Source organism: Onychomys torridus, chromosome 21 (assembly GCF_903995425.1).
Source record: "Onychomys torridus chromosome 21, mOncTor1.1, whole genome shotgun sequence".
In the NCBI taxonomy this organism is placed as follows: Eukaryota; Metazoa; Chordata; class Mammalia; order Rodentia; family Cricetidae; genus Onychomys; species Onychomys torridus.
Genome location: NC_050463.1, coordinates 35021501 through 35036979, shown reverse-complemented (window position 1 = coordinate 35036979; position 15479 = coordinate 35021501). Strand labels below are relative to the sequence as shown.

The 15479-nt window shown below is 49.7% G+C and overlaps 1 protein-coding gene across 2 annotated transcripts in view; it reads left to right on the top strand.

Moving 5' to 3' along the window:
• The first annotated feature begins 1600 nt into the window (after positions 1-1600).
• Efr3b (EFR3 homolog B) overlaps positions 1601-15479 on the top strand; it is an 81156-nt gene continuing 67277 nt past the window's right edge. The window contains exon 1 of one of the 2 annotated variants that reach the window (XM_036170558.1): positions 1601-1856. In XM_036170558.1, the coding sequence (XP_036026451.1) occupies positions 1770-1856 (87 nt within the window). In that variant the 5' untranslated portion in view covers positions 1601-1769. The remainder of the gene's footprint in view (positions 1857-15479) is intronic. The other variant, XM_036170557.1, reaches the window with a different exon arrangement.

The following is a 15479-nucleotide window of genomic DNA, read 5'->3' as shown; positions in this document are numbered from 1 at the left end:
GGTCCTTCTGCCTCTGCCTCCCAAGTGCTGGGATTAAAGGTGTGCGCCACTATCACAGGGCCTCACGGCAACTCTCATAAAGGAAAAGTTTTAATTGGGGCTGGCTTACAGTTTCAGAGGTTTAATCCATCATCATCATGGCGAGAAGCAGGGCAGCCTGCAGGCAGACACGGTGCTGGAGAAGGAGCTGGGGGTTCTACATCTTGATCTGCAGGCAGCGGGAGAGACTGTGTGCCACGCTAGGCCTAGCTTGAGTATATGAGACCTCAAAGCCCACCTCTACAATGACACACTTTCTCCAACAAGGCCACGCCTACTTCAACAAGGCCACACCCACTCCAACAAGGCCATGCCTACTTCAACAAGGCCACGCCTCCTAGTAGTGCTGCTCCCTATGGGCCGAGCATTCAAACACATGAGTGTGTGGGGGCCATTCCTGTTCAAACCACCACAGAAACCGAAAGAGGATGGGGGAGGTGTGGGTGGGTGGGTGGGTGTGTCTGGGAGAAGGAAGTCAGAGAAAAATAGAAAATGCAGGTTTGGGGTACAGTGAGCAATGTTTCCAGATATGTGTACTGGCTTTCACTCTGTCTCTCTGTCATCTCTCTGGTTTTATCCTTGTATTTCCAAAGAAGGATGGGAAGTAAATGTGTGGGTGCTACGTACTGTAGGTTTCAGGGAATTTGTCAACAGTCCTGTAGGAAGCAAGACTTGAAGAGGGTAATGCATTGACCTATCCTATTAGACTCACAGCATAGGATATATAAGAAACAGAACACAAATTAACTTCTCAAGGTTAAATGAAGTATTAATAAAATGAAGGCCATTACAGTATCTTTCAGGCCCTTTTCTAATTTCTATGGTCGGGAAGAAAATGAAAAGCCTCCACCCAGGGCAAGTGAAGAAATTAAAAGAAAGGCCAGGGAAACAGAAGGCAGAGATCTCCAGGGCTTGGGGCGTTGGCCTGAGGTTTCTGCCCCTTTGTGTCTGCTTCTTAACTCTGTCAGGTCAGGTGGAAGATACCGAATTCAAATTGGCTCTGGGGCACCGCTGGAGAGGATGCTGGCTGCAAAGCTTGCAAATTACAGGAATAAATCTAGAGGGGGGAAAAATCAAGCGGACTTCCTGCAGCCCTTGGGGGTTGGAGGTGCGCTCAATTTCCTGCATACTTGGCCCAGGTAGCAAGCACCTGGCCAGAGAGACGAAGGATTGGGCTAGAATGTGGGGACCCACGGAAAAAAAGGAGGGTTATGACTCAGTTCCTGCTCCCTGGAACCCGTGGCTTAGTCTGAGCATCCTGGATAGAGCTGGAGGAGGGGTGCACCTGCCGCTTCAAGCTCCCTGCTGACCTCGGAAGGGTCCTCAGGTTGGGGAACACGTCAGAGACCAGTGTTAAGGCTTGAGTCAGGAGCTGGAATTCAGGTGGGTGATTCACTGGGTGACCTCAGCAACCAGAATCCTGGCTCCTGGGGGCGTCGGGTTGGCAAAAAAGGCGCGCCCCAGGCTGGGGACGGGAGGGAGGGGGCAGGGATGGAGGCGGGGTTCTCGAGGCAGCCCACCAGTGGCCAAGAGGGAGGGGCGTGGCAGGACACAGCTCCGCCCCCTGCGCGCCGCCCAGCCTGCGGACCAGACCGGGAGGCGGCGGCCAACCTCGGCGCTGAATGGGCGGGTGGCATCCCGCTCCGTCCCGCCCGCCGCCGGCCCCCCATCGGCTGCTCCCGTCGCGCCCGGGTCTCCGCCCGCAGCCGCCTGAGCCCGCCGGGCTGTGAATGAAAGGCAGGCGCGGCCGAGGACTAGCTGCCAGCGACGCGGCGACGCCGGCCTCCCGGGAGGCGCGCTCCCCGCGGAGATGTACGGTAAGGAGGGCTGCGCGCCCGGGCTCGGGCCCGCAAACTTCCAGGACGCGGACCTTTGTCCCCCGGAGTGGCCCCTGGCCAAAAGCGAGAGCGCCGACTTGGTGCCAGGCTGGCTGTTTCAGTCGCCCTGTGAGCTCGCATCTGTGCCAGAGAGGACAAAGATGCCTCGGGCCGGGGGACTGTCTGGTCCCCTGAGGTCTTTCGGGCCGGCGTGTGCAGGCGCTAAGGGGCGGTGGTCTGTCGCCGGGTAGGGACTCTGGCGGTGGAGAGGCACCTGGCTTTGGGAAAAGCGAGTGTCTCCGGAGCCGAGCCGACAAGGAGTGTTGTTGGTGGAGGCGATCGTGTGACAGTATTTGCAGAATTAACAAAGAGGCTTGTGCTTGGGAGTTTGATGCGCGAAACTGGTCCAAGGTAGAGGGGAGCTGCTCGCTGCAAGCCTGATGCCGGGCTCGCCGCCTGCCTGATGTGGGAGGTGGCGCCGGCGGTGCAGGAGCTGGAGAGCAAACCGGCGCTGAAGCCTCTTCTCTCCGAGCTGGGTGGACTTGGCCTCTACCTAATCCGGCTACCGGTGGGATGCAGGCTTCCCAACTTCTAGAATGGCCCTGCGGAGGGCTGAAGGGAAGAGATGTAGCTTCGAGGGTCTCCCTCAATTCCACAGGCACCGTCCTCACGGATGTGGGACAGTTCCAAGACCCTCATTGTGCACGGCTCTGCTTGCTCATTTATCAGGAATTCCTCGGGTTCTGCAGGCAATGTGGATGAGGGTCCGTCCCACTTGGCAGCTCAAAAGAGTACTGGCGATCTGGACCTGTCTAGGAATGGGCTGCCTTGCAGAGCCTACCAGGGGTGTGTGTGTGTGTGTGTGTGTGTGTGTGTGTGTGTGTGTGTGCGCGCGCGCGCGCGCGCCTGTATTCCTATAGATAGACTATTAGAACCCAGGTCTCTGGTAGTTATTCTGGGGCCAGCAAAAGAATTGGAGCCGTGCTCACTCCATCTCCTACTGCAGGGTAGGAACTCGGGCTGCACCTGAGGGGTGAGTGATCTAGAAGAGCGTGTTCCCAATTTAATCCATCTCTAAGGCTGCTGGCTGCCTCTGCAAACAGACCATGAGTCACAAAGTTTGTTGGCACAGAGGAAGCTGAGAGCATGCTGAAAGGGCTCGGCAGTTGGTGGGCCCCCTATTTAGAAGACAAAGGCTCAACTTTTGCATCTCCTTCCCTGCCCAGCCGATTACACAGCCACATTATGATCCCTATAAAGATATCAGCAGGTCCTCACAGCAGTGCATTAATTCTCTTGGGTGGACCAAGTGGGGGAGGGGCGGTCTGACCTCAGAGGCTGGACCCATCACCAGTGGGGACTCTGAAGGAAAGTGACTGGACTTGTACATTTGTCTGTTGGGCGGATAAAAGAGCCATATACCTCTTTTATTCTGTCTACCCCCCCCCCCCCCCCCCGCCCGGTTCTTTTCTGCAGAGGGAGCAGCCTGAAGCTGCAGATCACTTGATAGAAACATGTGACTCCAAGAACACCTGCAGCAGCCCTGGGTCACCACGTTACAGCTAGTAGATAATGTGGTAACTTACTTAGGGTGTCTAAGAACTGGTGCTGTGGGGGTTCCAGTTCCGCTCGTGTTGGAAGAGCTGGCTAGAACAGAAGGAGGAACTGAGGAGCCAAGGTTTACTTGCGTGCCATTTTCAGAGGCACCACCAAATTTCAATTCTCTTTAATAATGTTTTTATTTCCCCAGATGCAAACAGAGCAGGGACTTGACCCTGAGTGATTCATAGAAAGACAGTGATGAAGGACTCCTCGGGGTAGTTGCCTACAGCACAGGAAAGTCACTTCAGCGATGGGAGGGAGATGCCCCCCCACCCCCCCCCCCGCCAAGCCTGGACTCTGGAGTTGTCTGGGAACCTGCTTTCCAGAGGAACCTCTCTTGTCTGCCTGCATTCTAGCGTGGTCTCGCCTTGGTGAAAAGAAAGGGGCTGAAGAACTGTTACATTCTCTCGCTAGAAGTCAGTGATGAAAAGGGATGTGAGTAGGACAGGTGTGTGTGTGTGTGTGTGTGTGTGTGTGTGTGTGTGTGTGTGTGACAGAAGGGTCGCTGCAGGTTTGAGAACAGCCTGGGCTACAGAGTGAGTTCCAGCTTAGCAGGGCTGCGTAGGGAGAGGCTAGCTAAAAAAGAAAAAAAAAAAAGGCAAAAGATGTGAGTTGGGTGGTGAGAGGCACATGGCACTGTGGACTTCCTATGGGTTATCCTCTCCCCTAATTTTCTAAGTGACTTGTCCAGGGTGACATGGTCCAGTAAGGCAAGGTGACACCTCAGTGTCAGTGCTGGCCTCATGTTCCCCTTCCCCTAATGTCTCGGGTGAATACGTCTTTGAGATGCCACCAGGCATCTTATGAACTGATAGATAGTAAGGACATTCAGAACCAGAAGCTACTTAAGAGCTTTAGGTAAAGGTGGTGACTCAATCCATTATAAATTCAGATCCATGAACTGTGCCCTGTCCTGTCCTCAGGCTCCATCCTTGCCTCAGGCCAACTTCAGACAGATCTTCAATTCTCTCTTGTCAGTGTCTACCTTGTACCTTCACCCTCCACAGCTCAGTCATCTTTTGGGAAGCGGGGGAGGGGAGAGGCTCAGTCTGTCTCCTTCCTTTGCCCTATAGGAGGCCAAAAGTCTTTCCTGGAGGGCACAGTGGGATCCTAGACCTGAGGTCTGCGATCTGCAGATCTCAACCCAAGAGCCATTCCTGCTCTCTGGCCTTGGGCAAGTGCAGTCTCGTCTCTGAATTCTATTTCTCTATAAAATGGTGAAATGCCTCCCTCCCTCCCAGGTCTGTTGTGTACCTCAAAAGCCAAGCAACAGTATCCAGAGCATCACAAGACGTTCTACATTTGCATGACAGGGCAAAGAAGAGCCTTTCAGGTCCTCTTGGGGCTTCTTGTATGTGCAGGAACTGGCCGGGAGGAGAAGCAAGAAACCTCAACACATATCACCCTGACTTTGCTAACTATGGGCCACTAAACAGCTCCCCATATCCCTTCTTTCTTTTCTTCTGTTGTGAGACAAGGGTCACACCATGTATACCAAGTTAGCCTTGAATTCTTCCTCATATTCCTGCCTTGGCCTCCCAAGTGGTGGGATTACTCATGTGGAACTACACTCAGCCTGAACTATTTTTTCCCCATTTCCTGACCCACCCAGGCTGCACTACCATTCACTCAACCCTAACCCAGAGTCACTTTCTGAAATGGCTCTCCAAAGGGACACAAATTACTTCCTACAGTCTTCTCCTTTTCGTTTTTTTTTTTTTTTTTTGAGACAGGGTTTCTCTGTGTAGCCCAGGCTGTCCTGGAACTCACTCTGTAGACCAGGCTTGGCCTCGAACTCAAAGATCTGTGTGCCTCTGCCTCCTAAGTGCTAGGATCAAAGGAGTGTGCCCCCACCACCGCTGCCTGGCCCTGTGATTATATCTATGAATGCGGATTAACAAGAGCCATGGAGGAGCAAAGCATTTTGTCCTGGGGAGGGAGGGTCACCAGACAAATTCTGTGCAAAAATGGATCCCATTTTCTTTTGATTGGGATTATGTAACTAGGATTTAACCTATTCCTCTTACCTGCGCCAGAGACACGAGAGCATCCCATTCCCCCACTGAGGCCAGATTGAGCTTCCTGAGAAGGATGCCTCAAGAGACTGAGGGCAGCTGGCCACTAGGAGTAAAGAGAAGAGAGAGGCTTTCCCCACCGCACTGTGGTCTGGGCAGGCTGATCCCACGGGAGCCAAGGCTGCTTTGAACAGTTCCTCTGTGTGCTCAGCTTAGGCCTCCCTTCCTTGTGAGGGAGAATGCTCACTGAAGGGAGAGCAGGGGTGTCCAGGTTTTGGAATAGTGCTCAGCGCATCCAACGTACTCTGTATCGCTGTCGTAAATAGAGCAGAGAAACCGCTTGCGGAAGTCTGCCTGCCTGTCTGTCTCTGTTTCTGTTTCTCTCTCTCTTACACACACACACACACACACACACACACACACACACACACGGCGACACTGACCTCCCCTGCAAACCTTGAGCCTCCTGCAGCTCATGCTACCACACATGGCTTCAGCTGTGTGCCCAGCCCGCACCTATGCCCCCGTCTTTACTCTCCTTCGGAAGAAGCCCGTGGGTACAGCCTGTTTTCTGGCCCTCGCCGCTCACGGTTCAGTCATTCAGCTTGTTGCAGTGTTGTTCTTTCATGTCAATTAAAAACAAGAAGTTGATATCACCTTCCAGAAGATCTGGAAAAAGAGAGAAAGGGGGAAAAAATCATCCCTTCACTGCTGCTCATTCAGACGTATCTTTTGGGCTTGGGACTAGCTCAGTGGTAGAGTCTGAGGCTTGATTCCCAGCACAACAAAACAGAATAAACAAACCAACCCTAAAGAACAAACTCTTGAGCTGGGCAGTGGTGGCGCACGCCTTTAGCCGAGCACTCGGGAGGCAGAAGCAGGCAGATCTCTGAGTTCGAGGCCAGCCTGGTCTACAGAGTGAGTTCCAGAAACAGCTTGGGTTACACAGAGAAACCCTGTCTCAAAAAACAAAACAACAAAAAGAACGAACTACTGAACAACCCAACCCAACCCACCACCACCACCACCACCACCACCACCACCACCACACACACACACACACACACACACACACACACACACACACACCCTGCAACCCTCCGGTTGCTGCACACAAATGCTATGATTTTTACCACACTCCTCCAAATCCTTTGCCTTTTCCGTTCTTTCTGGATCTGCTGTGTTTGTTACTCTGGGCCTGCAACAGAGCATGAGCACTGAGCACTGAGGGCCCCCTACCCCAGCTCTGACCCCAGCTCTTCCCCTCAGGTGACCTTGAACTGGGGCTTCTCTTAGTGCACTGGAGGACACAGGCACACACACACACACACACACACACACACACACACTCACACACACACTCATGCTCTAAAAAGAACGCCCACCTCACCATGGAAATTAATTTGAATGAGAACCGCCTGCATTTTTCTCCTTTCCTCGAATCTTCTCTGCTTCTTAATTTTATTGTTCGTGTGTATGTATCACATATGTGCATATGGTGGGGGGCATCCATGGCACACATGTGGAGGCCAGAGGTAGCCTCAGGTATTGGTCCTTGACTCCCATCTTGTCTTGTCTACCTCTTAGTAGGCCAGGCTAGCTGGCCTGTGAGCTTCCAGAGTCTCTCGTGACTCTGCCTGCTCCCTTACCCTGAGAATGCTGGGATTACAGATGTCTGCTGCCGTGCCCAGCTTTATGTAGGTTCTGGAGATTTGAACTCAGGTCTTCCCCTTTGCATGGCAAGAAGCATTTTACCCTCTGAGCCATTTGCCTACCTATACTCCTTTGCTTCTTAATTTAAGAAAAGAGGCCTGGAAGGCCCAGCATTCAGGAGGCAGAGGCAGGCCGATCTCTGAGTTCGAGGCCAGCCTGGGCTACAGAGTGAGTTCCAGGGCAGACAGGGCTGGGATTTCAAGAGAAACCCTGTCTTAAAATATCAAAGGAAAGAGATAGAGATAGAGATAGAGATAGAGATAGATAGATAGATAGATAGACCCAAATCAAACAAAAATGTATGCCTCTTAGCTTAAGAACAATGTTATGCTATTCCACAATTCAAACAATGGAAACTTAATTTCTTAAAAGGACCTTCATTTTCCTTTACTACTGCTGTTAGCAAAGATCTTTCTAGAGAAGCTGAAAAGATGGCTAGCTATAACAAATGTCTTGATACTTGTTCTATGCATTTGTTTACATGGTTGGAATTACTCACTTTATACAATTTCATGTTCGGTTTTTTTTTTTTCCCAAATGGCATATTTGCATCCTACCCCAACCCCAAATTAATGAAAATTTACCAGTTGCCACTTAAAATAGATATTTGAGGCCGGTTGTTATAGCTCAGTGGTCAAGTCCTGATGCCCTGCATTCAGTTATTACTTAGCTCCCTGTTGCTACATTAAAAATCTGTGATAGCTGGGCTGTGGTGAACACCTCTAATCCCAGCACTGGGGAGGCAGAAGCAGGTGGATCTCTGAGTTCGAGGCCAGCCTGGTCTACACAGAGAAACCCTGTCTTAGGGTGGCCCGGGTGGGGTGGGGGGAATCTGTAATAAATCAACTTAAAAGAAAAGGTTTATTGACCCAATTTTAGAGGTTACAGTTTGTGGTCAGTTGGCCCCATTGTTTCTGGGTCTGTCTTGAGACAACTTACAAAGTTACAAAGGAATCTGCAAACTTCACAGTGGCCAGGAAGTCAAGTGAGAGATGGGAGGGGCCAGCGCCCGGGTGTCTTCTCAGGAGGAAGTCATGCCCCCTTGGCCTGATCCTTCTGTCAGGCAGCCTCAGAGCTTACACTTCCCAAGAGGACCGAGCCTTCAACTTATGGGCCTTCGTAGAACATTCCAGATCTAAAGTATCGCAGACCCCAGCACTTGTGTACACACAGAACATATTTACGGGGTACCATGTGATATTTACACACACATACATATATACATCTGTATATGTGTATTATAATGTTCAAGTCAGGCTAAGCATGTCTAGCTCCTCAAACATTTATCATTCTCCTGTGATGAAAACATTCAAAATCCTGTCTTGTAGCTAAATATCATTTATATACACTGGGGGCTGGAGAGATGGCTCAGTGGTTCAGAGCACTTGCTGTTCTTCCAGAGGTCCTGAGTTTGAGTCCCAGCAACCACATCAGGTGGCACAGAACTGCCTATAACAGTTGTTCTCAACCTGGGGGTCAAGTGACCCCTTCACAGGGGTCGCTCATCAGTTATCCTGCATATGCAATATTTACATTATGATTCATAGCAGTAGCAAAATTACAGTTATGAAGTAGCAACAAAAATCATTTTATGGTTGGGGATCACCACAACATGAGAAACTGTATTAAAGGGTTGCACCATTAGGAAGGTTGAGAACCACTGGCCGATAACCCCCATTTCAGGGGGCCAGCACCCTCTTCTGGCCTCCACAGGCATGCACACTCATACATGTAAGTAAAAAATAATAAAAATAAACCTTAAAGAAATGGATGGTCCAATATTAGTATCTGTAGTCACCCTATACCAGATAGCTGCCATTTTATATTTTTTTTGTGTGTTATTACTGTTGAGTGTTTGTACACAAGGAGGGGACACATACCATACTTGTGGAGTTGGCTCTCTCCTTCCACCTTTTTTTTTTTTTTGGAGCTGAGGATCGAACCCAGGGCCTTGCGCTTGCTAGGCAAGCGCTCTACCACTGAGCTAAGTCCCCAACCCCCATACCCAGCTTTTATGTGGGTGCTGGGAACCCTAATTCAGATCCCCGTGCTTAAGTGGCAAGCCCCTCACCAACTGAACCATCTCCCTCACCCCCTAACTTGTGCTTTATTACTAACACTTGCTGTGTTTTTAAGCATTTCTGTTTCAGTGAATTGTAAGACTATGAGTGTCATGTTTATTAAGGATATTACCACTTATTCGCTGCTTCTTGGCACCGCATTGAGTGAAAATAGACAAAAAATGCCAATTACTTGTGGTATACCGGCTATGTATGATATAACACAGGCATCAAAGGGGGCACAAAGGTCCAAGTCTTTTGCTTCAAGATCGTGACTTCAGGAGCTAGTGAGATGACTCTGTAGGTAAATGTGCATGCCGCCATGTCTGGAAACCTGAGTTCAACGGCCAAGACCCACATGGTGGAAGGAGAGGACCAACTTCCACTGTCTGTCCCTGACTTCACGAACACACTAAATAGACGTAGATGTTTTTATTCTTTTTTTCTTTTTCTTTTTTTTTTTCTTTTGCATGTTTTACGTGGATATATGCTTAGTAAACGGCACGGAGTTTATCTAGCAAGGTGGGTCATCCATGGTCTGCCAGCAATATCTTGAAGTAGAAGTGACTTGTAAGAGAAGACTCTATGTGCTGACACTCTTATCTTGCCTAAATTCTACAAATTGGGATTAGCTTTTCTATTTTCAAGGTGAGAAAACTGAAGTGTAGAAAGTCGAATAAACTCGCCAGGGCCACCTATTTGGGGGATGAGGGTAAGATTTGAACTTGGGCTTTCCAACTCCAAATGCCATCACACTGACCCCAGATGATTTGAACCTTCCAGAGGATAGACGCCTTCCTTGGTGGGGCTCACTATACCATACTCCCCCAGACCCGGCCAATATGGAAGGCGACAGTGTTTCAGAAAATGACACATCACCATTCTGTGGTTCCAGGCCATCTACAGAGGATGCTCACTTCTGGATGGAATCCGTTCTTATCATTGTTTTGCTTTGTCAGAGAGAAAGGGCTCAAGAAAGAACCTCAGAGACTAAAGAATAAGTAAGAAAGACACACAAACAGATGTGCAATGGTGATGGGAAGCTCAGGCAAGAAGCGGCAGGTGTGTTTCCCGGGTAGACAGAGCAGAGTGGGGCTGGTGCCTTCAAGATTAGTGTTAGGATGGCAGTGCTCTTAAAAGGGACTCGTATCCTGGGGGATGCGTGCCAATCATCTAGTACCTGAGGCAGAAGGGTCGGGAGTTCAAGATCATCCTTGTCTATAGAATAAGTTTGAAGCCAGCCTGGTCTATATGATATCCTGCTTTAAAAAAAAAAAAAAAAAAAAAAAAAGAGTCTTGTGGCTAGTGTTTGTCCTGGACAAAGAACCTTCTGGAACAAGAGGTGCTTCTGTTTCCCTGAGAGTTTGCCTGTGAACTGGAACTTACCCTCCAACCTCAGGTCTGAGCAGACTTGATTTAGCTCGTGCTTCCTCAGAGGCCGGCGTGGAGCAGGCTGTGTGGAGCAGGCCTGTATCCTATGTGGAGCTCATGCATAGACCAGGTTACCTATGCCCTATATGGGCCTGGCTGGGACCAGGGAAGAGAGACAAGTGGAGTAGCGTTGTCAAGCCACAGAACTCTGGACACTTAATTCATGCTTCTGAGACAGTCTTGGGAGGTAGCCTCAGCTGACCCACACTGCCTTAGCATCCTGGGTGCTGAGACTGACATTTTAGGCAGGCACCACCATGCCTGCCCGGCCCAGCTTTCCTCATTTATAACTTGTGTGAAGGCTTATCCCTGAATTACAAGAACACTTGTCACAGACCTCGCCTTAAGATCTCTTAAAATGACACGATGCCAGCATCTCCTACCTTCTCACAACCCATGCATGAAAGAAACTTCTAGAACGGAAGCAGAGAAGATGCTGGGAAAATCCAGAGCTCTACCCCCAAGCCTTCTTCACGCCCCCCTGGGGATACTTTATTGTTATGTCTGTCATTTATTGTTACCATGAATGTCGTTATTTCCTTGCACAACAGATCTGGGAGCCTCTTGAACATACAGCCTCTACTGAGCACACGGTCTCCAGCGTGTTTCAGTTCTGTTTGCCCAGGTGAAGAACTAGGGCACGTAGGGAAAACTCACAGGTTGGCACTGAACTTGAAAACTATCCCGTGTATCATTCATCCACACAAATATGCCAAGCAGCCCGTGAGCCCATACTTCCGGGAAATGAGTAATGGTGGGCTGGGAGTCCCGCTGAGATCAGAGACAATCCTGAAGATGAGAGCAACAATGTGTTATCATCCTAATTGTGTTTGCCCACACTGCTGATAAGTCCATATAAGAGCAGACCGGTGTCTAATCACCTGGCTTCCTCCTCCACTTTGAGGTCTTAGGAAACAGCCCTTGGTTACCTGTGAGATGTGGTCAAGGAGGCCAGACGTTTTCGAGTATTTCCTCCTGGTAGTTTGTGAAGATCAACGTTAATGGCACAATCTTTCTATTCAAAAAGGAGGGTCATCTAGTGGTCTAAGGACGGGCAAGTCTTTATTGTGATTTCTGTTCCGGTCACTTGTGTATTCGATCACAAAACAAAGCGGGGGGGGGGGGGGGGGGGGGGGACTGGCCAGAGTGTTCCTGATAAATGACAGGCTGCACCTTCAGTCTGGGAGCTGGGGAGAGTGAGCTGTGTGTGGTAACTGGATCTTCTGTTGACATTGAACCCCTGAGAGTGTGCCACCCCGGCTAGCAGGCCTGAGCCCCGGCAGCTGGTAAAGACAGGAAACCCATCTGACCATCCGGAAGCTGCTCGCGTTAGAACTGCTAGAAATGTCTCCTCTAACCAGCACTCTTGGAGAACGGAGCTGAGTGTTCTGGAAAAGTGTGGGTGGTACCGGGCATCGGCCACACCGTCCTTCTGCTTCATCAAGGACATTTCTGGAGTGCGTGGGGGCTGGGAGTTGGCCATCGGAGCCGATTCGGGCTCTGTTGCTGTGTGGATCTGGGCAGGATTCTCTACCTCCCTCAGCTTCAGTTTTTACCATCTGTAAACAGGAAGAGCTGGACTGGATGGCCTCGAAGGGTTTCCAAGCTCTCGTGGATTGTGAAGTGATTGGCAAAGCTGGTTTATCCCCAGACCCGGGCTTCTGACGCCGGTGTGCACACAAAGCTGGATGGGTAGTTGAGGGGGATGGAGGGGTGTAAACAAATGATCTTAGTGGGAACCAGCCACTTTTTGCAGCCTGGTGAGGCATCAGCTTCCTCACCGGCAAGTTAGGAATAATGACCTTTGTACACAGTGTCTGCCCTTGGCCCTGACCAATGGGGTGATCATGCTGACCCGCATGCTGGGCCCAGTTGTCTGGGCCCACTTTTCTTGTTTTATGGACATTCAAGTCTCACCCATGCTCGATGAGTGATCCTTTCTTGGTTTCTTCCCACTTTCAAGGGTAGTAAGGTCTCAGAAGTTAGATGTCTTGTGCAAAGCCATCCAGCTTAACTTGGTGACATAGATAAGGGAGAAAACAGGTGCCTTTTGTCTCACGGTGACCCGTCTTCCACGTGGATGCTTGAAAACACCATTTCCAATTGGGCTACGTCAGAATTCAAGACTCTGTGCCCCTAAGGCCACTCCTAACAGTGAAACAGGAGGAAATAACAACGGGAGAAGATCCCAGCAGTTAATACACTAGATAAAGGACAAGTTAGAGAATTTACAAGGAATGTCGGAAGCTCATCCGTCACGGAAAACCTTGATTTTAAAATGCACAAGAGGCTTGACTAGGGAGGGCGGGTACAGCGCTTGCCTAGAGTGGATGAGGGCCTGCGTTCGATCCCTCCTGCTGCTCAAATAACAATGGGAGAAAACACAGCTTCATCAGCTACACTGATGGACTGGAACCCCAATAGAGATCCTGGTAGGACGTCCCAGAAAACTGCTCTAGAAGCTAGGGGAAGGGGTGCAGCAGCATTTCACCCCATATGCGAGAGGCCAACGAACACACGAAACTGACAACCATTGTCATGGGCTGGAGAGATGGCTCAGTGGTCAAGAGCAGCGACTGCCCTTCCAGAGGTCCTGAGTTCAATTCCCAGCACCCACATGGTGGCTCACAACCATCTGTAATGAGATCTGGTGCCCTCTTCTGGCCTGCAGGGACACATGCAGACAGAATACTGTATACATAATCAATCAATCAATTAATCAATCTTTTAAAAAGTTGCTTTTGAAAAAAAAAAAAAAAAACTATTGTCATATGCTACTTCAGACTCCTTAGGGCAGCTGCTTCCAAAAATCCAGGGAAGGACTGGGGGGGGGGGGGGGTGGGGGTGTAGCTCAGTTGGTAAAGTTCTTGCCTGGTCCTCATGTAAAAAGCCAGGCCCAGGACGGGAAGATCTCTGGGGATCTCTAGGCCAGTCAGCAAGCCCCAAGCCCCAGTGAGGGACCACAGCTTAAGAAACAAGATGGGAGGCTCCTGAACTCCCAGATGTGGATCTCACCCCTGGAAGAGGGGAGCTGTTCTTTCACAGCCGCTGAGGGTCCTTTCCTGCTGACCACTTGTGTGGAGCCCATGCCTGGGTGGATGGGTGGGCTCATCACTCTTGCTGAGAAACAAGAGGAGTAACATTTATAGTATAAGCTGTTTTTTGTGAGACTGGCTATTTCTGGAAGGTGCCATGGGTTACCAGGGGCTTTAGGCATTTGTATAAGACCTCTCAGGTTGCTAGGGTCAGGCTCCTAATGGTCACGATCTCATTGATAAAGTATAGGAATATTGCATTTAGTTTTGAACTTTTGCCTCTACAGACAGATGAATGACTGATGAAAATGTGGTGTTTGCAGATGATAGAAGGTTACTCGGTTCTGGAAAAAAAGAGGACTGGGGATATGGCTCAGTGGTAGAGTATATGCCTGGCAGTCATCAGGCCCTGGGTTCAGTCCCAGTATGGCAAAAATGAACAAGTAAAAAGAGAACCCCGACACATTCTCCAACATGGATTGACCCTAGGGACAGTCTACAAAGGGAAATAGACATTCACAAAGGGACAAATGTTTTCACTGGAAAGTCCCCATCAGACTACTAGTGTTGTTCAATTCACAGGGACAGAAAACAGAATGGATCCAGGGGCTGGGGCAAGCCCAGTCGCTAAGTTCTTGCCATGGAAACACGAAGACCTGGGTTTGAATCTCAGAACCACTTACAAAAAGCTAGTGTGGCTCCCCTGGTCACCCCAAGGCTGAGACCTGGAGACTGGTAGATCCCTGGGGTTCCAAAGTGAGAAAACCTGTTTCAAACAAACAAACCTGATGTGGGAGAAGGGAGAATTGTTTCATAGGCGGAGAGAATGGGGAGTGTTTAGTGGATAGAGAGTCCGGGTTTTTTTTTTTTTTTTTTTTTTTTTTAGTGAAAAGCAAAGATGGATGTAGTCATGGTTGTCCATCAGTGGGAATAGATTTAATGCCACAGAAGGACACTTTAAAAGAATCAAAATGAGAAAGTTTGTTATTACCTAATTTAAATTTAAAATTTTTCTCCATGTGTTTGGGTGCTTTGCCTGCAACATGTATGTCTGTGCACCATGTGTGTGCACCATGTCTATTCACCATGTGTGTGCAGTGGCTGCAGAGTCAAGAAGGAGACACTGAATCTCCCTGAACTGGAGTCACATATGCTTGTGAGCCACTATGTGGGTGTTAGAATTGAACTTGGGTCCTTGGGAAGGGCAGTCAGTGCTCTCAACCGCTGGGCCACCTCTCCAGCCTCTCCCTGCTTTGAAACAGGGTCATGCCAGTTGCTCACGATGACCTCCAGCTCCTTGGCTCAGGCTACTGGCCCCCCAGCCCCTCCCCCAAGTAGCATCGGGTGCTACAGGTATAAGCTATTGTACCCAGCTTACATAAATTTTACCGCCATTTTACAAAAGTTTTGTGAGCGTGTGTGGGCACGGTGTGTGTGTGTGTGTGTGTGTGTGTGTGTGTGTGTGTGTGTGTGTGTGTGCACGTTTTCAGATCTGCTGGCACCCTCACCGCTGGCCATGCTGATGACTTAGCAACAATCACCTCTTGTTTAGGGGTGTCTATATATTGGGGCTCAGAAACAGATGTCCTCATATTCTCCGGATTTCTGGAAAACTCCATCTCTCATCAAGAATGCCATTAAGGTGCCATTTTTAAAGAAATGAAATTTTTACCTAAATCAGATTAAGGGCATGTCCGCTGCTACATTTTTCTGCAAGTGGATAGAGGGAAGATTATCGGATTTGAGGCATATGTTGGGGTGGACTGC